This window comes from Pteropus medius, unplaced genomic scaffold, assembly GCF_902729225.1.
Source record: "Pteropus medius unplaced genomic scaffold, Ma_sr-lr_union100, whole genome shotgun sequence".
Taxonomy (NCBI): Eukaryota; Metazoa; Chordata; class Mammalia; order Chiroptera; family Pteropodidae; genus Pteropus; species Pteropus medius.
The window spans coordinates 1,212,059-1,235,239 of NW_024340696.1; the positions used below are offsets into that span (position 1 = coordinate 1,212,059).

The window sequence follows — 23,181 nt, forward strand, 5'->3', positions numbered from 1 at the left end:
CAGCTAGCCTCCCCACTAGGCAAATACCTAGAATGAGCTGGGCTCTTTGCCAAACTAACATTTTTTTTTTTCCTTTTTGACTTAGACAAGATTGTGTTTTGGGTTTGTGGAAGGTTTTGTGAACCAATTTTATAGTCCCTATAAACTCAGAAAGGAAACAATGAAATACCAAAGCTAAAGTACAGAACAGATTTTTTTTACAAGAAACTCTGTGTTTAGGAAGAGTTCTGTGGGATGAGGGATTTACAGTGTTTGATACACCTGACACCTAGAAAGTCTGCAGTAAATTCAAGGGCTGTCCCCAGCAGGGGACTGATGGACCATGAGTCAAATTCAGAAGACAAATGAGTTTTCTTTTGAAAAGGGATTTTGTTGGAATACCTAAGATTACAAAACCTTCATGCTTGGAGGGGTCTCAGAAAACCTCTGGGTTGGCAGTTGGCTTGTTGCAGAGGCCACAGTCCGGAAGTGATTTGGCCAGACCTGGCTCCCATTCAGTGCTTTCTCCACTGCTCTGCAGTGCGCCTCCACGGTGTGGGAGCTGCATGACTCGGGGCCAGTGGAATAACTTTGGGTGCGTGAAGAGACGCGAGACGTTGACTTAGATCACAGTCTGCTGAAAGCCGCCCATGATCACAGTCTGCTGAAAGCCACCTGCATGCGTCCTCTCCAATCTCTTCCCCTCCTCAACCCCTGCCCCGCCTGCCTCTCTCCCTCCTTATCTCACCCTGCAGTGGACACACTCAAGGATGTCCTTGCAGCTGGAGCCACATTTTAAAAAGCCAGAGTGGCTTTGAAATATTTCATTCATTACCCACTCCATCTTTATAGAGATAATACTCCGGCTTCAAAAATACATATTTGGACTCTTAGGATTATCCCATGCACACATAATACCATTATAAAAATACAACTGATAGCCGATGCATTATTTTCAATTTCCTTTAATTTCTTTTGTTTGTTTTTTAAAAGGACAAATTGCCACACGGATTAGCCTCTTTAGGTTTTCTTTTTCTCCTATTTGCTTCTAAATGACCAGGTTTAGTACCATGACCAAAGATTTAGGAAAGCCCAGCTCTAAATTATTCCCTAAATACCAGATGAACTAACTTTCTAATCTGCTCTTACTCCTTATTGGCCATGGGAACAATGACACAGGAATCTTTGTGGCTGCTATTGTCAGCCAAGGGTGTTTGGAATGGGGTTTTATGAGATAATCTAGATTTCACTGTGTAGAAACCTACATCTCGGCACACATTTCTAAATTTTCACCAAATTATCGACATTTAGCACTCCACGGCATTCTTGTACATGCAACCGGGGCACAGATTTTTCTCACTTCATGGGCAGTAATCGTCTCCTCTCCCCTATAATATGCTACCTCAGCTTACTAGTCTTTTATTTCATAGCTTGTGTCATGGTTTGTAATTTAATGTATTTGTTTTTATTTGACTGCCAGACACCCCCACACATGCCATGAGGGTCGAGAGAGGCTTTTTCTCATTTGCATACCACTGTTTCCCCAGCACAATACCTGACACGTAAAAGTCAACGCACAGCCGATATTGTAAAGAGAATAGCCACTGGGAATGCAGTAGAAGTCGTGATATCATGGAATTTGGTTAAAAGGAAAAATCTCGGTTGGACCAATCCCAGAAGTGTTAGAAGAAGCTAAAGGACTCTGGGATAACCTGTGAATGACCTTGGCCCACTAAATGTCTTAGTGTCATCTGCTGATGTAGTGACCTGGAGGTGTTCACCACTCTTACTGTGGGGTCGTGGAAACCGACCAGGATTTGGCATCTGAAGGCGTGGGCTTCAGCCTGTCCGTCGGCAGTCACGTGACTAAATCATCTAGATTCCCTGAGTTCCAGTTTGTTTTTTTGTTCTATAAGGATAAGAATACATGTTAGCACAGTTGTGAGAATTAAACGAGGTGAGATTTATAGGCAATAAAGTCTATAAGCCTGAATTATTGTTATCTTTGAAAATAACTTTGGCTTCACGTGTCCTTCATTGGAAAGGCTGCCGTTTTGGAGCTGATTCATAGTTGATTGGCCCTCCATTGGAAAAGGCATCTCTGATGTTAGATTGAGGATGGAAAGTCTTTCGAGGCAGAAGATGCTGGCACCCGTGGTCATGTTCCCCAGTGTTCTCTATCCAAGGTTTTGTTAACAAGCCTCTGGTTTCAGAATGGGAGGGGAGTAAACGTGGATAAGAGTGGATGCTCTTCCTGGTGGTGAATGAAGCTTGTTGTTTCAAGATGGAGGAGTGTATGAAGTCTTTTGCGTGTGAGTATGCACAAGTGTGGGCTCCAGACAATTACAAAAGTAAACGTCTTGAAGGTGACAGAAAGTGCAGCTCATTCTGTCTTTCCAACATGATCAGAGGACAGTATATCCTCCTCACTGGACAAGTAGGGCGAGACCCACAATCTGTGTAAATGCAAAAAAAAAGCAGAGCCAGGACCAGGGAGAAGCAGAGATTCTGAATCATCACCTCAACATTTCTCACATCTTAGCTTAAATGTTACTTCCTGAGGTGCCTTTTTTGACCACTGTATTTTTAAAAAGCGCCTCCTGTGTCTCTCTTTTCCAGCACCATGTTCTTTCCTTCATCGTTTTTCCATAGCATCCAGAATGGTTTTCTTTGCTCATCTCCTATGGGTAACTAGCTCCATTGGGACTGGGGCATTTTCTTTCACTTATTCTCTTATTTCTAATGTCCAGCACAGGTTAGGCATTATGTGGCTCTTTAGTTGAACGTCATTCATTTCCTATCCCAGAGCTGCCTAGTTTCTTATAATTTTTGATCAGTCCTATACTTCAAAGGCTTTGCTAAAAACTCCAGGAGTATTTCTTCCCTTCCCACTGTCTACTGCAGGTCACACATGACAGGCAATGTGATGCTTCTCATTTTCAGAGATCTTTTTTAAACCTCTTCTCATTCGTTTTCATCCATCCAGAAGAACCTTCCTTCCTTCTTTTCTCTCTTTGTTCTATTAGTAGCAAGCCAGAAGAAAGCTACCCAAATGAGCATCAGACGGCTTCCAAATTAAGGAAAGAAAGAATCATACTATATATGTGAAACTAGACCATAAAACTGAGCAGCAGCTGCCCCTTAACCTGGGGTTTATGGACAAGCTTCAGGGGGTCAGTGAATCAGGCCCCTGAAATTGTGTGCAAAATGTTGACCATAGACCTGAGTTTCTATCAGATTCTCAAATGGGCCTGTGACCAAATAAAAGATTAAGAACCATTGAACTAAAGTCCTTGAAAGTATCAGAAGTCCCCAGGAAGCTGCACTGAACATTCAGTTCCCTGTTTTGTCCTGCTGTACACAGCCCAGGACCACGTCAGCGCTGCCTTAGACATGGGGAGGAGACTGCTCAGGACAGAAGAAGACTGCACTCCTGTCTTTGAGGAGCTAACTTAGTTTTTGGAAAATGCAAACAACAAATATCCCTCCTCATAAAAAAAAAAAATGCGCTGCCTACCAGCCCATATGGAAAGTAAAGTGACCAGACCCCAGAGCCTCAGAGATATCCCTGTGATGTTCCAACCAAGACCTGGAAGGAGGCAGCCATGGGGAGATGTGGGGAAGCACGTTGCACACTGAAGGAACCACAGTACAGGGCCTATGACATGTGAAGAGGCTGGTACTTTCGAGGGCCCAGGCCCTGTATTTAAACTTAATGAGGGAGTGGGGAGTAGTCAGATCACATAGAGCCTTCTAGGCCAAGGGAACAAATCTGGATTTTATTCTTTCTTGGGAAATTATTGGAGGGTTTCAGGCAGGAAAGTAACCTAATCTGATGTATACTCGAAAAAGATAACTGTCATTGCTATGTGGAGATGGAGCCTAGCAGGACAAGAGGGAAGGCCGAGGAAGGTGGCTATTGGAGGAAAGAGATGATGATGGCTTGGACCAAGGTCCAAGTAGTGATCAAGTTCAAGTATGACCAAAAGGACTTGTTAATGGAAGCCATGGATGAGATCACCTAGGAAAAGACTAGGTAGGGAAGAGAGGGAATTAGGGACAGGACCAGAACCCTAGAGGTGGAGAGGAGAGGGGGAGGGTGGTGAGCAAAGGAGAGTGAGAGGCACAGCCAGAGAAGGAGGAGCAACCAGGGGCAGATGAAGGCATGGTCACCCGAGAAGAGGCCCCTTCCAGAAGGAAGGAGCTGTGGGTGCTACGTCTTGGTGAAAACTCAGTAAGAATGGATAATTGACCATTGGTTTTGGCAAGAAATAAGGCACTGATGTTCTTGGGAGAAACAAAACGTAGTTTCAGTGGTATAGTGGGGACGCAAGTCTGACTGGTGGGTTGAAGTGAGAATGGGCCACAGGAGTTGGAGTACGGACAGCTCCTCTCAGGTGCTTCGCTGTTACATGGAGCGAAGACTAGCATGATTGTGAAGAATGTGGACATGAAGTTAAAGGAAATTTCGTTTCATTTTATGAAATGGTCACGATATTTCTTTGCCAGTAAAAAGAGAGAAACTGTTGATATTGGAGAAGGAGAAAAGTGTCTTCCTTAGTATTGGTCTAATAAAGTATTCATTAGAAATAAGCGAGCATCTTTTTAGATTAATTTCAGTAGTTTTCTGTTTATAAAGTTTTGTTCTCCTCTTTGATGTCTGGATAGAAGTTATCAGGTACTTTTTGGTTTAAAAAATTGCTCTAAGAGTTAACCTGGAAACCTTAACATCATCGATAACATTGTTTCCATGGAGAAAAATGTTATGAGTTCTAGAAGGTCTTTGGAATTTGGCCTGTTTAGAAGCCAGAGTCAGAAAAGACTCTGAAAAGCACGGAACAGCATCTGCTCTCATAGAGCTGGTTGACCTGCCTTTCTCTTCTCTCTTCTCCTGCTGCTGGATCTCTTAGCCACACCGAGTGCTATCTTTCACAGCACAGAAAAGCTCTAGCTAAACTGGAACCCGTAGCTGCGAAGGATTTAGAGCATTTCATATTAAAGATGTGATTCTCACTTTTAACCACAGAAAGAGCACTGAGACACGCCCCCTTAAAGTACTTTGCAATAAAGTCCCCTTGTAAAAATTGTGTGTGATCAAAGTTATATATTTAGTGTTGTAGGAGATTTACATCAACTTTTATACAAGGAGAAAGTCTGTTTATTCGCCTTCCAGTGCATCTTCTCTTAAAGTAAAAGCCAAGATGCTTACAGTGACTTGCCAGATTGTCCTCAGGCCCCTCCGTCTCCTTTACCCCTGACCTCTCTGGCCTGACCTCCTCCTAGGCTCCCTTTGCTTTGCTGCTCATTCTGCTCTAGCCACACTGGGCTCCGGGTTCTTATATGTGTAATGTGTAATGGATGTGTAAGTTATATCCTCCTGTCTCAGGACCTTTGCACTGACCATTTCCTTCCTTCAGGTCCAAAGCAATCATTCCCTCAGCAGGCCTTTCCTAGCCACCCTATGTAAAATATCAGACACTCCCCTCAACAAGTCACATCCTCTTCTCTATATTGTTTATTCTCCTTAGCATTTATCACAAACATACTGTATAATTTTCATTCTGTCTCATTTATTTTAGTAGTTCTACCACTATATAGTAAGCTGGATTAGAGTAGAGAATGTTTTGTCTATTTTGTTGATGCCTGTATTCACATCAGTTAGAACAATGATAGGCACGTACATAGCGGGTGCCCAATAAATATCAGTTGAATGACTGAATAAATGAATGGACATTCCTTAGTTTATCTTGGCAGTTAATCGGTATTTTTACATATTATATTTGCTTAAAACAAGGACCGATTATAGCAAACGGTGGACATTTTTATGTATATGTGTGTATATAGGCATATGTATATATGTCATTTTATATATATTCATCTACATAGTCACAATCCATTCCACCCAAATTAACCCAGCAGTCAGCCTGATTTTCAAACAAGTCATGTCATAAAGATAAATTCTGTTCCAGAGACAATGTAGAAGGTAAGGGGAATGGTTTAAAGCATCTTTGTCAGCCAGACCTCGGGTCCATCCTGACTTTTTTGTCTTAATAAATATGGACTACACCTACCTCCCCTGAACTCACCCCTCCCCAGCCCCTGGCCTCTGCCTCCCACTCCCCACTGCGGATGCTGGCAGCACTTTTTCAAGCAGAGGAGGATGCCCTGAGGGATGAGCTATGAATGATTAACTTCAGTTGAGACTCCTTCAAGATTACAATCTCTGCTCCCAGACACGTTTGCTTTTGCATTCACCTGGGAAGCCCCTCTAGACCCTGTTTCCTCTCCAAGCTGACCTTTTATTCCCTCCCCCTTGGGTGGAGGAGGAATGGCTCTTCATTCCCCTTTGAGAGGCTTCTGTTTGCTAAGCAAACACTGACCACACAGAGACCCTGCTTGGAGCCAGTTATTGCTTCCTCCGGTCACCACCCACCCCCCATACATACACCCGCCCCCTCCGCCCCCCCCACTAAAAAAAAAAAAAAAAGAAAGAAAGAAAACCTACACCCCACCCCAGCCTACTGGAGAGTCAGCCCAGGCCAAGGGTAGAGCCTTTCACAGCCAAAGTCTTTGAAAGCTGCCAGGAGCCAACTGGTAGGCTGTTTGGAGAAAGAATAGGGGTTTTGGAGAGCATCTTAATCCTTCTTCGTTTTGAAATAAAAGCTTGTCTTGTAGCTATAACATAATTTTGCTTTTGAATTCTCAGTAGTAAAACAGTTGTTCATTGTTCCCAGCATCTGTTTACATAGTTCTTTCTGAATTCCTTGATTACAGGTTTTAATAGGGATTTGTTGGTGCAGCCTTTTCCCATCCCAGACCTGGGACTCTCAACAATCCCACCTCCTCTCTCAGCCTCTGCACCATAATGTTTTAAGTAGCCATGGGTACACTGAGCTTCTTTTATTTAAAAAAAAAAAAAAATGATAAGTAGCATCAGGAATTAATGCATATTTTCATTGGCATGGCATCAAGATTGACATCACTAGAAAAATGTATAACAGTGCTAACTACGTAAATAGGTATCTTTTCCCCTTTGGGTTCAGAAGTTATCTCTGTAGGCTAATCATTTCAATCAAATGCTTTGTATTCAGTTGTTGATAGAATGAGCTAAGAAATGTTATCAGTGATTTTTGTGTCATTGTTAAAAGCACTTTTGGCTAAAAAGAATTTCCTCAACGTTTTAGCACAGTCTACAGGGATTTAAATTTTTTTCACATTTAGATTTTATTCAGTTTGAACCGCTGTTACAGATTCCCCTGAGACCATAATGAGGGCCCTTCTACTCGGTGCTTTACGGTAGCGGTTGCAGAGTTTGGTGTTAGCTTTTACTTTGCTGAAGCTTTTCACAGCTGACTTGATACTAGCACTCAGACCTGACCTCTCGCTCCTTCAGTGCTTTATGGGTTAATTTTGTTGGTGGATCGGATTTCTTTCCTGGCCTGGGGAATGGTGATCCCCTTCTAGCTGGTCCTTTAGTAGCAGAGCAGCTGGGTGCCTGGGACTCCCTGCCCCGAAGTGGACTGGCTCAGCTGGCTGAGGAGTTGCCATTGTGAGATTCATTCAGCTTCTTTGTCCGCTTTCTCTAAGGACCACAATGTAGTGAAATGCTCTGGCCTAAGAACCTTACAAGGTAGGATGATTTCCTAAAGTCGGCCTGGGGCCGGGTGTGATGTGTGTACTGCCTTTTCTTTCCTTGGATGGTATTAAAAAGCCAGGCAGAGCAGCCAGTGGTGTACAGCTGCCAATGTCCCCATGCGCTATGTGCTAGAGGAATCACTAGTCAGGAAACTCAGCATCCTTCTTCCTCCCGCCCCCATCCCCTTTCATTCTAACTTTGATAGTTTCTGTGGAAGCCGGAGCATTACCCAGATGTCCTTGGTCCACCTGGACATTTAGGTAATGTCAATATTTTCTAGACCATCTTATCAAATTAGGCTACTGATACTGAAAAACTGGGTGTTGATCACCCAGCCCTTATTCCAGGCTTTTTGGGGGAGACTTTTCAGCTTAAGGGGAGGAGGAAGCTGCAGAGAGTCAGTGTGGGCCCCTGGCAAGGGCAGCTAGTGGTTCAGAGGGCCCTGATTTGCAGTTGGAGGTTTTGTTTGGAATCCTAAGAAGCCGGGTGAACGCGCGGTTGTGTTTACTAATACTGCAAATTACTGAGTGGGTTTTTTTCAGGAAACTAGGCTCCAGGAGAGATGGCATGGGAGACTTAAGTATGAGTACTTCTCTTATTTGCTAGGACTGTTAGAAAGCTGCTCGAAGAGGAACATTTCTCTTTTTAAGCTAGACAAGGGGAGGAGAAAACAACGTTCATTACTGTCTACTACTTGCCAGGCATCTGACAGACATTGTCTCATTTAATTTTCATTGCAAAGCCAGCAATGAAATTATCCTCAATTTTGAGGCGAGACAGTGGGAACTAAGAGAGGTTAGATAACTTGCTCAAGGTCACACAGCTAAAAAAAAAAAACAAAAAACAAAAAACAGAGAGTGGAGCCTAGGTCCCCTCCACCACTCAGCCTTCCTTGCTGGGCCTGGCCTGGCCGGGGTGGTTTTATCTGCAAGTTTAAATGTGGGTTCAGCTGGAAGACTGAACCAAGTGCAGTGGAGTACTCAGCAAAGTACACATGATACTTACAAGCTTGACCTGCCTGGGCCCCGTGGCTTCTGCTGGTTTCTGGAGCAGCAGGACCTACCTGGACACTCTCTGACCTCTTTGAGGCTCCTGGGCTGATGGATGGATCTGTGGCTGGGTTTGTGCTTGTACCTGGTTCAGAGAGGACAGGAACCTAAGTGGAAGTCAAAGCTGAGGGGATTGATGGCCTTAGAACTGGCCTTGGGCCCTGGAACTCTGGGGTTGCCTCCTGGGAATCTGTATTTATTGAGTCCTGGAGGGAGAGGTTGCACACCAAGCATGTTAATGCTGACCTATGCTTGGCACTAGCTGCTCACATGTGTGCTTGGGGTGGCTAATTAGCTAGGGCTGAGCTGCTCTTGGATTGTGACACTGACTTTGGTTGTTTCTTTCTTTTTTTTTTTTCCCCATGTCTTATTCATTTTCCACTCTGTTTTTTGCTGGTTGTTCCTTGACCTTTCCTTCCCCATTGCTTCAAAGAGGGTAGCTTAAGGGCAGGCCCCTGATAAACTGCAGAGTGAGGCCAGCTTGGTTTGGGGGGACAGCCACCTCTCTCAGCTGCCCTGAGGCAGTTGCAGTTCTGTTTTTTGCATTCGGGTGACCAGACCTTTAAGATGTATTCGGAGGTAAGGGAGGAGAAGGGAAGATACAGAGGGGGAATGGGAGTGTTAGGACTCCACATTCCCCTCCATCTACTCAGACCTAAGGCAGCCAGCCAATGCCCTGTCTGGGATTCTTCCCCTATCCCCTCTCCTTTTAACTAATTGGAGCATTTTAAGAATAATGATTGCATTAAAAAGTGTCCTGGGCTTTTTGGGTAACAAGTGGGAGTCCTGAGTTCTTTTATGACCATGATCTGTTTAAAAGCATCTTTCCTTCTGCTCTTCGGTTGAATTAATGTGGTTAAGAAGAGCTTAGGTTTCAGAATCCAGCAGATCTAGGTTCAAATCCAGCTCAATTTATTAGCTCTGGCACCTTGGGCAAGTCACCTAGCCTCTGTAGGCCTCAGTTTCCACGTCTGTGAAAGGGGGACATTAAAAGTTTGTGCCTTATAAGGTAATGGAGAAGAGTATGTGGGATAATATATGTAAAGTGCTTATCAGTGTGTGTGGAACCCACTATTAAAACTTTTCACCTTGTTTGTGTAATTGTTTCTTATTTTTTTATTACCTATGTGAAATAATCTGAATTCTATTATGTTTAGAGTATGTGTAATTTCTGGTAAACAGAACACTAGCATGGGTTTGTTGAAATCTTTGGCAAAAGCAGTGGACCAAATGTCAGCAACCCACTCTGGAGGTGCCTGGGAGGAGGAGGGCTTTGTGTAACTGAGGTCAGCAGACACTCTGGTGCCTATTGTAACAATGAGTGTCTAAGGCATCCGGACCAGAGCTCTGGGGTTTTCAACCTGACCGAACTCCTGGAGCCAAAGAGAAGAATTTCACGCTTACTCAGGGGACCACCTACTTGTTGAGGGAATGAATTACCAAAATGGGACAAAGGTACTGTGGGGTGAAACTCAACCCCAGGGCGTCCTGAGTGCTGCTAAATCCCCTTGGAGCCCACTTTATGGGGCTCTCGGTCCCTCTCTCCACCCCAAACGATTGGCCTTGCACCTGGCACTGTCTGTAGAAGCTGCTTCTCCCCTGGGACACTGCCCATTTATGGCAACAGGAAGCAAGTTCTTGCACTCGAACTTTATCAGCCATTTCACACTGTGGGACTGCATCTCCTTCCTGCGGTCCCTGCAGGTTCCCCGGATTCTGGACTGCAGCTGATAGGAGCTGGTTATCTCTTATGTGCCTGGAGATCTGATTTGGTCCCAACAAAAGGCTCATGAGGACTGGGTGTTATTAGTACCATATCACACCGGAAGAAACCTGGGTCTTCTGGAGGGGCAGCTGTTGTCGCAAAGTAAATGGCAAAGCCAGAGTTCAAACACAGATCTATTTTACTTTTCTCTCCAGAGTTTGTCCTGTCTCCATCTGGAGCCTCTATGGCTTAGTGGTGCCCTGGCCCACTGCTAGATGAGACTAAATACACTGGGATTAGTGTCTAACTCCTCCCTTGCTTTAATTCATTTTGAACAGAACTACTATAAACCATGTAGGCTGATCCCAAAGGTGATCTTGCTTGTGGCTTTATTCAAGTAATTGTATCTTTTTTTTTTTTTTTTTTTTGATGTGGAAAACTTCAAAAGCTTTCTAATACACATGACGGGAGTTCATTAAAATGTGTCAAATGAATAAATAAATGAATTGGTTGAAAATGCTTGGATCCGTGTTCGAATCCCAGCTTCATCACTTCCTAGTAGTATGGCCACTGGGCCTTTCTTTCCAAGCCTCATCTCTAGAATGGCTATATTATAGCCTCTATCTCATGGTACCTGGGAGGAAAGATAAAGTAACAAGGTCTGACACATAAAGTCAGTAAGCATTATTATTTTTATCATAGAGTTGTGAGGGTTGAATGAAATAATGTAAGTAATCGAATTAGCACAGGGTCAGGCACAACTTTAAACTTCAGTTAAAGTTGGCTATTATCATTCTCAGATAAACAATGAAAGGCAGGATTCTGTAGAAGTCCCATTGCATTCTTTGAAGGTGGATTTTCTTAATAGGCCTTGCTGTGATTAGTGATGATGCTCTTGAGAAACCTCCTGGGGAGGAAATAGTTAACATACCTGTCTGGTGGGAGCCTGTAGGTAGCCAAACCCTTTCCCTTCCCCAGGGGGGTTACCGCTAAGCCTCCTGTCGGGCTTGCTCACTCGTCCACACCAAAGGATCTCATTCCGCTTGGGCCCTGGGGTTTCATAGGAACAATTGCCTTGAACAATAGCCAGAAAACAAGTTTCACCAGTCTGTGCTTTTGCAACTGAATACAACTGTCTGTCGGAGGGCACTCGGCCATGTAAATGGGCTCTGCCGGGATTCTGGAGCAGAACTGGAAAAGTGAGCAGGTAAGGCCTGGACACAGACCCCGGTGGCTCTGGTGGCTCTGCTCCGTAAGTTCAGTCACCAAAGAGGCAGAAAGGGGGAGCAGGGGAAAGGCGGTGGGAGTGGGGGGAGGTGGGTGGGTGCGGCCTCGGGTCTTCCAGAAGCAGACCCAGTCTTTGGGACTGGGGGTTAGAATCCATTGCTTTGTGAAGATCACTTTCAGAACTACAGTTATAGTACTTTATTCTCTGCCAACTCACTGTGGCTTATTAGTGAGCAGAGAACGAATATGTATTTGCCATCTGATTTTTTTTTTTTTTACAACATCACTTAGCATGTCTTTCCCTTGAATAAACAACATTATCTCACAGTGAGTTGGTCTGAAAAGTATAAAAACCCTCCGGATCTTTCAATAACTCCTCGGAGTCAGAGGGTCTTGCTGAAAGCCAGGAATCCTCACACCTGGGTGTGTAAATCGTCATGGAAAAATCTGTGTAATCCTCTAACCTTGGGATTCTGTTTTGCCTTTTTGCTTCATGGGAGATGAAGTTATAATGTCACATTAATTTAAGACCATTACAAATTACTGCTGCATCTACTTACTCCCAGAAAAGTGTGATTTTAAAATTTTGTCCAAATTAAAGGTGGTTTTTCGGGGGACCCAGTTGAAGTAGATTTCCTTCCTCAGTTCTATGAAATGCTCACTCCCCACAACGGTGAGGAGGAAAACAGGGAGTGCGAGAAGCTGGAGAAATTTATGACTCTTTCACCTGCGTTTTTCATAGTAGATAGCTTGGGTTTGGGCTGTTAAAATTATGCTCTAAGCCCTCTGAGTGGCATTTGAATTCCTGACACAGTGATGTCAGCATTTCTTGTAAGACACTGAAACTGGATCTTCTGGTTTTATAGGCCTTTCCATTTTCGAATGGATTTTCTGGTCACTTTTGAAGAGCCTTTTCTCTTCGCATCTGTATTTCTCCAAAAGGTAGTAGACAAACAATCTGGGCCTTGAGGAGACCTTGGTTTGGGTTAAAATGCCATCTTGGCCAAGATGCGTGTCTTGATGTGCTTGGTTGCCGTCAGCACATGGAGATTCTTTTGTGATTAGGCTGGCTCGCAGACAGATTTTGAAGCTGATCCACGTGTTCTCTCTTCCTGATGAGCTGGAAGGCTGCATGGAGTCATTAGACCCTGGTTTGAATCCCATCCTTCCAATGAGCTCTGGGCCCTGAGCCTCCATTTCTTCTCAAAGGAAATGGGAGTGGGATAATACATGTAATGTGCTTAGTGCAGTACCTGGCATTCGGTAAACACTGTCAGTAGTGGCTATAAATATTAGATTGCATCCTTTGCTTTTGTCGATAAATACTGTGGTCTGATGCAGGTTCTTTATTGTAAGTTGGGTTTTAAAGCCTCTATACAAGGGCTCACAAACTCAAATTGCAGGCCCAGTCAGGTAGCATCTATAAGTGAAAAGGTACAGATGGGAAAGCACATCTCTGTCTGAAGAGGGCAGTTACTACCTAGGCCTAGTGATTGTCTCCTATGTTTAAGACATTGGCACCTATTGCAAATATCTAAAAGATTATCTAAAATAATCTGAGGGGTGAAGTCCGTAGTTACCTGTTTTGCAGCTTTTGCTGAATGGGAGGAGATGCTGGGAGACCAGTGGGGTGTATCGTCAGTGTGCCCATTTGCCTCTGTACCAACTTTTCTCTGAGCTTAAACTCACAAGATGTCAGTTAGAAAGCAGCCTTCGGGATGGCTTCTTACAGCTCTCTCCTTGTACGGGAACCTGGGGCCTAGAGAGGAAGTGACATGTGTAAACTCTTAACAGGAAGTAGTTCTGGGGACGGGGGAGGTCAGGGTCTGACTCTTGGCTCTTCTGTCTCCTTCCCTTTGCCTCTTTCTTTCCTTGAAGGAGAGTGCAGCACAGCAAAGAGTGTTGGTGGGCTTGGATTTTAGCACCTGCCAGACTATTGCTTTGTGCTGGGGCTTGGCTGGTGGCTTAAGGAAATACCCATGACGATAGAAATGATGTCTGGAACCAATACGTTTCCACCTGGAGCCCTTTGCTCATCTCTCTATTTTACGTTTTCATTTGTGTCTGATCTGTGTGTTCTTGTCTGTCACGCCACTGGCTTTGCGGTCAAGGGTCACGACAACTCTGAATCATCACTATATCCCTGATGCCTTACCTGGTGCCTGGCACTTAGAGGGTGCTGGCTGACTGGATGAGATGAGTAAGTGAATTCAAGGCCCCTGGCTCAGGTTCCAAAAATATTGCGTTTAGGAGTCTTGGGAGAAAAAATCGCAGATGTTTGAGGGAATTCCTTCTCCCCACCATTGGCTAAAAGCAAATGAACGTCATTTTCAAATCTAATCACTTATAACTCCAGTTATGCCATTATCTGACTGAACTAAAAGAGGACATTTCATTGAGTAGAGAAAAAGGTACATACATGGTTGTGATGTGACTGGGGAAGGGTGCTTTCGTGTTGATGATTGTAAGGAATCAATGGAAGCATCTTATTGCCATTTCTCTAGATATGGCAACCAATGGATTTATAGGGCATACCCATGATATGCTGTCTTAAAATTAAAAACAAAACAACAAAACAGGGAAACTAGCCAAGCTCGGTGTCCCACATCCCTTTTAGTTTCCTTATATAGAACTTGAGGCTGGAAAAGGCCCTGGGGTTCTTCTGATTGCTTCTCAAGCTGTTGCACACAGTGCTGTTTCCACTAAGATTTTTAGAGTAGCTTTGCAAGTCTTACAGTGTAGAGGGAAGGCGAACCAGAGTAGGAAAAACTGGTGAAGAGAGGAGATGCTGTCTTGGGTTCATTTATTCTTTTAGTCATTCATGTAAAAATCATTCATTCATTCATTTAGAAAATGAAATGTCCTTTAATAGCGTTCTAAATGTCTAAGGAATGCTTTTATGTCCAAAAAGAGCTTCTAAGAGTTAATTAGGCTTTACTGTTCGATTTATTGAAGTTTAATTTTTAAAAGTAGGTTTTCTTACAAATTTCATCTATAAATCAAGTGTTTTTGTATAAATTAAGATGATTTCCACTTCTTATTTGATTAGTATTTTATTCAGATTTAACAAGTTGAATTTAAACAATTACTTCTGTGTGCAAGCTGGGATAATTGTTTTCTTAAATTCAGTCTGTATTCATAAATTTAACATACCTGGTTTCCTCAGGCTCTTCAAATGTCTGACAGGATAGACTTACCAGCCTAACAAGCAAAATCTTTCTAAGCACTTAAACAACGCTTACAAATCCATTAAAGTTACAAATGTCATAAATTATCTTAAACGCTTCCATTCTTTTTACAGTCTGAATCCAATTCTCAAATCTTTCAACTTAAAAAATCTCATCAGAAATCAGTACTCATTTAAAACCAAAGTCACGAGACCATTTTTCAGATTCTCTAATATGCCATATATTCTTTTAAATGTTATGAATATACAGAGATTATCCTAATTATCAGAAAACTTTCATCCTAAACTTAAGTATTAATATTATGATTAACGTCATCTTTCTTCATCTTTTCAAACCTTTCCCTGGATTTAAAGTAACTTATTTCCAACTAAGGATAGTAGGTTTATCATCTCAGGTGGGCCCAGGGACATCATATGGTTTTTCTCGGTCAGGTTCAAGACCATGATACAGGAATGGACAACTCATATTCCAGAATGGCTGCTTCAGCACTGTAGCTGAATACTCTGTAGTTCTTTCTGCTATGTCATCGGGGTCCCTTGAGCCTCTGAGCTGGAATTTCATTTCACCACACAGTAAACACAGATCCTCTGGGTTTCTTTCAAGTTTCAGTCGTAATCAGTTTTTGTAACCTCTTTCAACATTTATCACCTGACTTGGGTCAATGGACTTTTGTACCCCATCCCAGGTTGTACCTAATTTCCTTTGCTACTTGAATGGATTCAACTAATGTCCTTGCCGCCTGAATAAATTCCGCATGCTTTCCACATTTTTCCTGTCTGACTCTCAGCCACACATGTCTGGAGTCATTTTACAAACAAACTGCAATTCCCTATTATTTAGCACAAGTATACCTAGTGACAAAAACCTAAAAAAAAAAAAACCCAGTTTTGAGCAAAGGAACAGAATGTATTAGTTCTCACAGTTTGGTCTCCCAGGGTCCTCTGGCTTTAAAGGAAGTTGAGCGTACAGGAGCTCTACTTCCCTCTGTGCTAGCTGCCTTCTGGGGCAGCTGAGGACAAAGTGACTGCTGGCAGCTCCAGGCTTCAATCGTATTTTTTCCAGAGTTGTATTTTCACTCTTCTCAGTATCTCCTGTGTGGTCATATACGTTTGGGAAGTGCTATCTTAGGCAAAGTTAAAGGGATCAGATCGTTTCAGGATTTCACAGTCATTAAGATGTGCACGTACAATGTGAATCTCTAAGAGGGGCACAGAAGAGCCAGCCCACCCCACAGTCCCTTGTTAGGGCAGCGCCATTATCACAGCATCTCAGGGAACTGATGTTCCTTAGAAAACCTCATTCCCAAGATGACTCATTGACCTCATCTTGGTGGCAAATGACCATTTAGCCCCCAAATTTGGGGGCAAAGACAAGTTAGAACTAAGTGATTATATACCTGGATATACTTGCCGGTGTCCCAAAAGATCCGGAAGTGAAGGAGACATGACTGGTTTTCTGAGTTACGGAGACAGCTTTAGTTTCTGTCACACAGGGAGCTCTTGCTCAGCATGGGCTTACATTAGTGTCACTGCCCCTTCATCATCATCACTGGTTTCCCTCATTCCCACTCTTCTATGGGGTAGACCACTGGCTCCTCCCCTTCTGGGCCAGCTCAATTAAACTCAGGATAAGCCTCACGATGCTCTGGGCACTGCAGGGGGAGAATCGTGTGCCACGAGGGCCCCGTGCCCCACTGGAATAATATCCTGGTGTTGAAAGGCCACAGGGGAAGAGCAGATACAATTTCAAAGCAAAAATCTGGAACCTGGATTCATAGGCATCTGTTACTGACTTCCCTCCTTCCTCCCGCTGGCCACACTCTTCACATCAGTCTTCTTTCTTTTTCACCGGATTATAGGAAATTTTAGCTACCTTAAATTCCAAACTCCTTAGAGCTGATGGAATTCAAGACTCAAGGGCTTTTCTTTGAATTGTGAGAGCAGATTTGAGTCCGTTTCCATTCTGTCATGCTTCCCCCAGCAGAACCTTATATGATTATTACTATCCCAAGTGTTATCATCCACATGTCACCCTCAAGGGAATGGAGGCACAGAAGTTTTGACTTGTCGAAGAATGAAGTCATGAGGAAACTGAGCTCTGAATCTACTGCTGGTGGTGACTTTGCAACAGAATCTGCCCTCTCTCTCTCCCACACATGAGTTCAGTCAGAGGCATTTAATAAGCACATACTGTGTGCCTGGAGATGGAGGAGAGGTGGCCCGCAGAGTGAGGATGACACTGCCGCAGCACCACCTACAGGTAGTGGAAGGGGAAAAGGTAGGCTTTGGGGTCAGATAGTGTTTCACTCCGGGCTCGGCCATGCTTTTGCAGAGCAACCTTTTGCACGATAATTCTCACAGCCTCAGTGCCCTCGTTATGGAGCAAGGCCACTTACCAGTTTGTAGGAGAGTTGGTGAGAATATATGCAAATGTCGAAGAGTTGACACATGGCAGGTTCTCAGTGAATGGACATTGCTGTTATAGGCAGCATGATATAGGCTAGAAGGAGCACATGTTCTGATATTGGACAATTATGCATTTTAAATCTAATTCCAACAGTGACCGAAAAACACTGGTCAGGATCCTTGTCCTTTCAGCCTTGATTTCTTCATCTATAAAATGAGGAAGATAATAGGTACTTTGCAGGTGTGATGCGAGGACTGGAGAAATATATATGTAAAGTACCTGGCATGACACCTGACGTGTGAGGTGCACATAGGTGCTGTCACGAGGCAGGCCCCTGCATATGTTTGGAAGGTAAGGCAGACCTTTCTATAGGAAATAACTAGAAAATTGAGTATAGAGTGTTTAGAAAGGAGTCCAAATGTATGAGACCATGTGGGAATTCAGAGTAAGGGGTGGTTAGGGTGGGCATAAGTCCCTCTGGCCCATTGGCCATGACCTAGGCAGAGTTGGTAGCAGCTTGAACCGCAGGGTAGCAGGACAGGTGGAGAGGTGTGCACATTTCACAAATAGAGATGGCGGGACCAGATGGTAGATTAAATGTCTTTGGAGAAGACCTCAAAGGAGGATTTAGAACCAGGTGGAGGCCAGGATGCTGTGACTTCATCCACAGTAAACCCCTTTCTGAGCCCTCAGGTTTCCTGCCGTCATCCTCCCTACTTGGGAACCACGGTCACACATTTCCCCTGCATTTCTGTGGGACCCTCCAGGTGGGCTTTTGGAAGACAGATAGGAGTACTGAAGGGAAAGACGATGAAAATGGGTTTTCACTCTGCCTTTGTCATTCTGCCTGATCCACATTGCTCAGGCGGGTGGTTTATAACCTGGTGGTGTGAACTAGAACTTTTTTTGAGTTGCTAGGGGTGGGATTGGGGTACTCAGCCACTCGACATTTCTGAAGCATCAGGCCGATTCTTCGTAGGCCTTTCCTCAAGACACAGTGGAGGGCTGAGTGGCGGGGTAATGTGATTAAGACAATGCTTTGTTATCAGACAGCCCCAGGGGTAGAGACGGGCCCCGCCGGTCCTGCTGGGGTCTCCTAAGCCTTGGTCTTCTTCTGCGAAGTGGGCCATGTAATGTTTGCGTGTGCACTGAAAAGTAACATAATGGAATGCCATCTGGTGTCCCAGTAAAGAGGATGGCTCTGAAGTCGGAATGGCTGGATCCATATCCTGCTCCACTTCTCACTAGTGGTCTGGACTTTCTAAGCCTCAGTTTCTTTACCTATACAATAGAAAAACAGTAGTACTCACATATTTCCACTAGCTCAAGTTGAACACTGTTGGAAGCTTACTTTATAGCCCCATGAGTTAAAATCAGCAAGTATTTATTGAGTACCTGCTTTGTACCTGCCGCCCTGCGGCCAAAAGAGAAAATGCAACAGGCTTGATGGGTAGTGGAGGGGTGGGGGCACTGTACATAGAAGGACCGAGAAGGCCTTTCTGAGGAGGTGACACTTTAGAGGAGGAGGAGGCACGGACAAGTGTCCAGGAAGAGGGACAACAAATGGAAAGCCTCGAACATAAGAACCTTGTTGGCTTAGAAGAAACAGAAGCCCATGTAACCAGAGCCAATGAGCAATGGAGAGGCGGGCGAAAGACAGGACTGAAGAGGGAGGCCAGATCAGAGGGTCCTGAGGGCCAGAGTGAGGACTTAGGGTTGTAAGTACTTGAGAAGCCACTGGAGAATATTAAGCAGTGGAGCAGCAGGATCTGATTTATGTTTCAGATATGGCTGTGGGGAGAAGGGACTGTTAGGGAGCAGAAGTGGAGCGTGGAGTCCAGCTGGCCTATTGGCCATGACCCAGGCAGAGTTGGTAGGAGCTTGAACCGCGGGGTGGCAGGAGAGGTAGAGCGGTGTGCACATTTCACCAATAGAGATCGTAGGACCAGAAGGTGGATTACGTGTCCTGATGGTGTTGAGAGGCGGAAGATGATAAGGAGGAAGAAGAAGAATCATTGCCTGGAGACTTGAATCGAGCAGTGGTGAGGGGCAGGGAGGTCCCAACGGATTTGAGAGTTGGGAAATGAAGAATTCTATTTTGAATGTATCCTGGGAAATTATTAGACTTAGAGCTACCAATAGAGGTGACAGGTTCCTGCTGAATTTTGCAGCTTGGCTTTTCATTCCAGGAGTGAAGTCCAGAGGATTTGTATAGCGGTGAGAATTCTTCCTACTCTGACCCCCAGGGAGGGCAGTGCTGTTGACTCTCTGCACTGCTTTCAGCTCTAGTCTCCAGACCCACCGCTCCTGCTCTGCCACTAGGCCTGGGAAGGAGCCATTGACTTTTATAAAGATCCCGAGATGAAGCTGAGGATGGGGTAGGAAGTAGGTAGTGTCTTTAGCCACCTCTGCTCAGGGAAGCAGCCAGCCTTTGGGGGAAGATATGTATCAGCCACTTCACCCAGCTGCCAGTCCATAGCAGCAAGGATGAATGGCACCCGTGAAGATGAGTCATATCGCATCAGAGGCAAAAGAGCTTTGTCTGGGGCTTTATGACACAGGGAGCCTCCAGGGATGGTGCGTATCTGTCTGTACCATCAGCATGAGCTGGCACAGCGTGAGGTTCTGATGCTCAGGATGTGTTTGTCTTGGCAGCTGGGATGACAGCAGCTCCGTCAGCAGTGGGATCAGCGACACCATAGACAACCTCAGCACTGATGACATCAACACCAGCTCCTCCATCAGCTCCTATGCCAACACACCTGCCTCTTCTCGCAAAAACCTGGATGTACAGGTAAGGAACAGGGCCTCTCCTCCAAAGGCCCCAGCAGCAGAGAGCTTTGGGCTGTGGGCCAAAGGGGCCATTTGGCATCAGCAGAATCCCCAGGTTCATGAGATGAGGCCCAGTCTCTTGCTTGCTGCCTGTGCTCTTGTCCTCCAACTGAGACCTTTGCCTGCCAGGAAAAGGGATCAGGCAGCAGGTCTCTGGAAATGGGAGTGGGGAGTCCCCATCACCATCATTGTGATGGCCTTGATAAAAGCACATTTCCTTCCTGGACCTCAGTTTCATAATTTAAAAAAAAAAAAATAGAGTGTTGGACTCAATTGGCCGTTCTTAACCTGGAGTGTTTGTCCCCTCTTTGCCACTGTGACCCACTACTGTCCACTAGCTCGTGTCTGATCCCTTGAGAGTGGTGGGGTAGGAACAAAGATTGAGCCCTAGATGGGAAGACTGGTCCGTTGACCAGAGATTGGGAACTGCCAGTCCTTCTGACAATGTGTTTTATTTGGCGCATAGTATTATTTTTTTTTTAAACTGGATTCCATGTCAAATTTTATAAATTGTGTTATTTTACATGAAAATGAGCTTCTCGCTTCTATAGAAAAAAATCAGAAGATATTGCCTTCTTGAACCTACATTTTCCTCATGGCAGCAATCAACAGATGTCCAGGTGTACCTCCCCTTCAGACAGGGTACCCATGCTCCACTTGAGTTTTCGACCCCTGTTTTCAACTCTTAGATTTTATGTTTTGAATCCAGTGCTACTTATATTTGCTTTCAGAGAATTTTCGTGAGGACTTGTTTGCTTGCCCTCACGGCATCCTTAGTGGTCGGAGGGGCGCCTTGGTTCTAGTAAGCCCGTTGTACTAGTGGAAACCTGAGGTGTCATCCTCATGACTAGTCCCGAAGTTGTGTCTGATCAACAGCGCGGGCACTGGCATATGTGGGCCGTAAGGTTTTTCATGATGGGTCCCTCCCAGCCATGGGGTCCGCCGCCTCAAGTTAACCCATGTGAAGGTCTGATTCAGATAGAGTCTCCCAGAGATACCTTGGGAGGGCAGAATCGACACTGCCCCATTCATTCACTCCCTTTCCTCCATGTCCTTTCCTTTCTCAGTTGTTTCTCACTCTGTACAGAGAGGTGCTGCTCTGGAAATCTCTTTGCTTTCAAAAGTATCCTTGAGGACAGAGCTAAAGAAAGGATGTCAGATTGTGGGAGTAATTCTGTCCCACAGAAGAGTCGGCATTGACTGCCTGATGAATTGTATTAGATGTTGACTCCAGGATTGCCTGTGACTTCTTGAGTTTGCATTTTAACCAGAATTTCTAATTATTTTAAGGGAGTGAGGATGGGTTGTGGCGGTTATTAAGGGAAGGAAAAAAACACCCAAATGAAAGGGGCACAAAGATTTTGAAGGTGCTGATAATGTTCTATATCTTGATCTGAGTGGCAGTTATGTAAGTATATTAAATTTATAAAATTTATTCAGGCTATATACTTACAGTTAGTTGTATACTTCAGTACATGAATGTTATACCTCAATAGGAAAGTTTATTAAGAAAAAACAAACTAAGCCATAGTGCCTCAAAGTGTTCGGTCACTGTCAAATCATTAATAAGACACAAGTTAGAAACATCCAGGTAGCCCAAGTCCCTGCTACATACCATTTGCCTCGTGGACATTATTTTTTTCTGAGAATTATTCTAATTTCATAACATAAATAACCAGGCTTCCAGATGTCCTTAAGTGCTAAAGTGGGGAAGCAAGGAATTGATCACCAGGTCTCTGTATTCGGGGGCAGGCAGGATATTGGGGTTACTTCAGAGGGAGAGAAGGAGAGCAAGCAGGAGAGAGATCGAGAGATCAGGAAATTCTCTTTTGTTTACTTGCCAGGTAGAAACAGGCTGGCTCCTAAGATGCACAGTGAGCCAACAAAACACTATGTGGGAAGAATCTCCTTGCTTTTCCCTCCGCACAGAGTTGGAGTTGGAATCTTTTCTGCATTGATACAGAATTAACATCTGGGATGTACAACAGGTTTCCTATCTGATACACTTGAATTTGGTTAATGCCCCCTCCTCTTTGACCAGTTCCTTGCTTTCGTCTAGCAAATGTCACATCAGAAAAGGTTCAAGAATCCTACACAAATATGTCTTTTGATCAAGATCAGAAATTTAATTTCAAGGGACATAAAGGGTTTAATATGCATTGCGTTGTTTTCGCTGTCAAAGTACCTGAGCTTAAAATACTTGAATTGGAACTAAGCAGGTGGGGCTTGGAATAAAACAAATAAAACAAATGCAGATTTGCATCAATAGTTACTAAGATTCCTATTGAGGTGGTTTCTTTAAATGGATATTTACTGGCATCCTTTCGTTCCTGTCCAGGGAGCATCTCGAAATATTTGAATCAGTGTAAATCATAGCCTCCTCCCCTGTACCACTCGGAGGGTCATTCCTTCTCTCTGAGCAGCATCAGTCAGTAGAAAGACGTGCTGCCGTCCTTCCCAGCGCTCATTCAGGTTCCATCACATACTGATTTCTCCCGGACAACTGGGCAGGTTGAGGACAGGTCACCTGCCTAGGTTTTCATACTTGAAAAGCCTCTGAGAAACAGCTAAAAGAAAGTACATCTAAGTAACAGGGAAGTTATGGCCTAGAAAGCCTAAGAGACAGCCTTGTTTAGCTGATGGAAGGAGAAAGAGGCGCCTTTCGGTGGAGCAGTCTGTGGGAGATGAAAGTCTCCGCTGTCTGCAAGTGGCTGTTTTCCTCAGAGATGTTGAGGAGCACAGAGGGCACCCTTGGTGGGACACACATGTCCAGATATCCAGCATCAGGCATCTGTGCTCACTGCTCCTCAGCAGGCTGGGCAGACAGTTCTGCTTGAGATGTGACAGCCTCTCGACCCACTTTCTCCAGGAAAGCTGGTGAGCCCGCCCGTTTGGGCAGCCATATTTGGATGCCGTGTCAGGTGCAAGGTGTGTACTTTGAAGTCGGTATTGAGCTGCTTAGTCTGACATTCTTGGATAAGTTAACCCTCCAGGCCTCTGCCTCCTCGTCCATAAAATTACGGTAATTAGACTTATCTCCAAGGGTGAGTGTGAGAGTGACAATACTTCATCTGAACATGCTCTCTTGGTACCTAATTCTTGGCAGTTGCTCAGAAGTTGCCTTCTTTCTTTCTTAATTTCTTCTGGATTACTTGTCCC

General features: G+C 44.5%; 1 protein-coding gene across 1 annotated transcript in view; it reads left to right on the forward strand.

The window, feature by feature from the left end:
• The window catches only part of NAV2 (neuron navigator 2), a 367,075-nt gene that overhangs the window by 277,421 nt on the left and 66,473 nt on the right, over positions 1-23,181 (forward strand). The window contains 1 exon segment of the mRNA XM_039865579.1: positions 19,846-19,984. Coding sequence (XP_039721513.1) covers positions 19,846-19,984 — 139 coding nt within the window.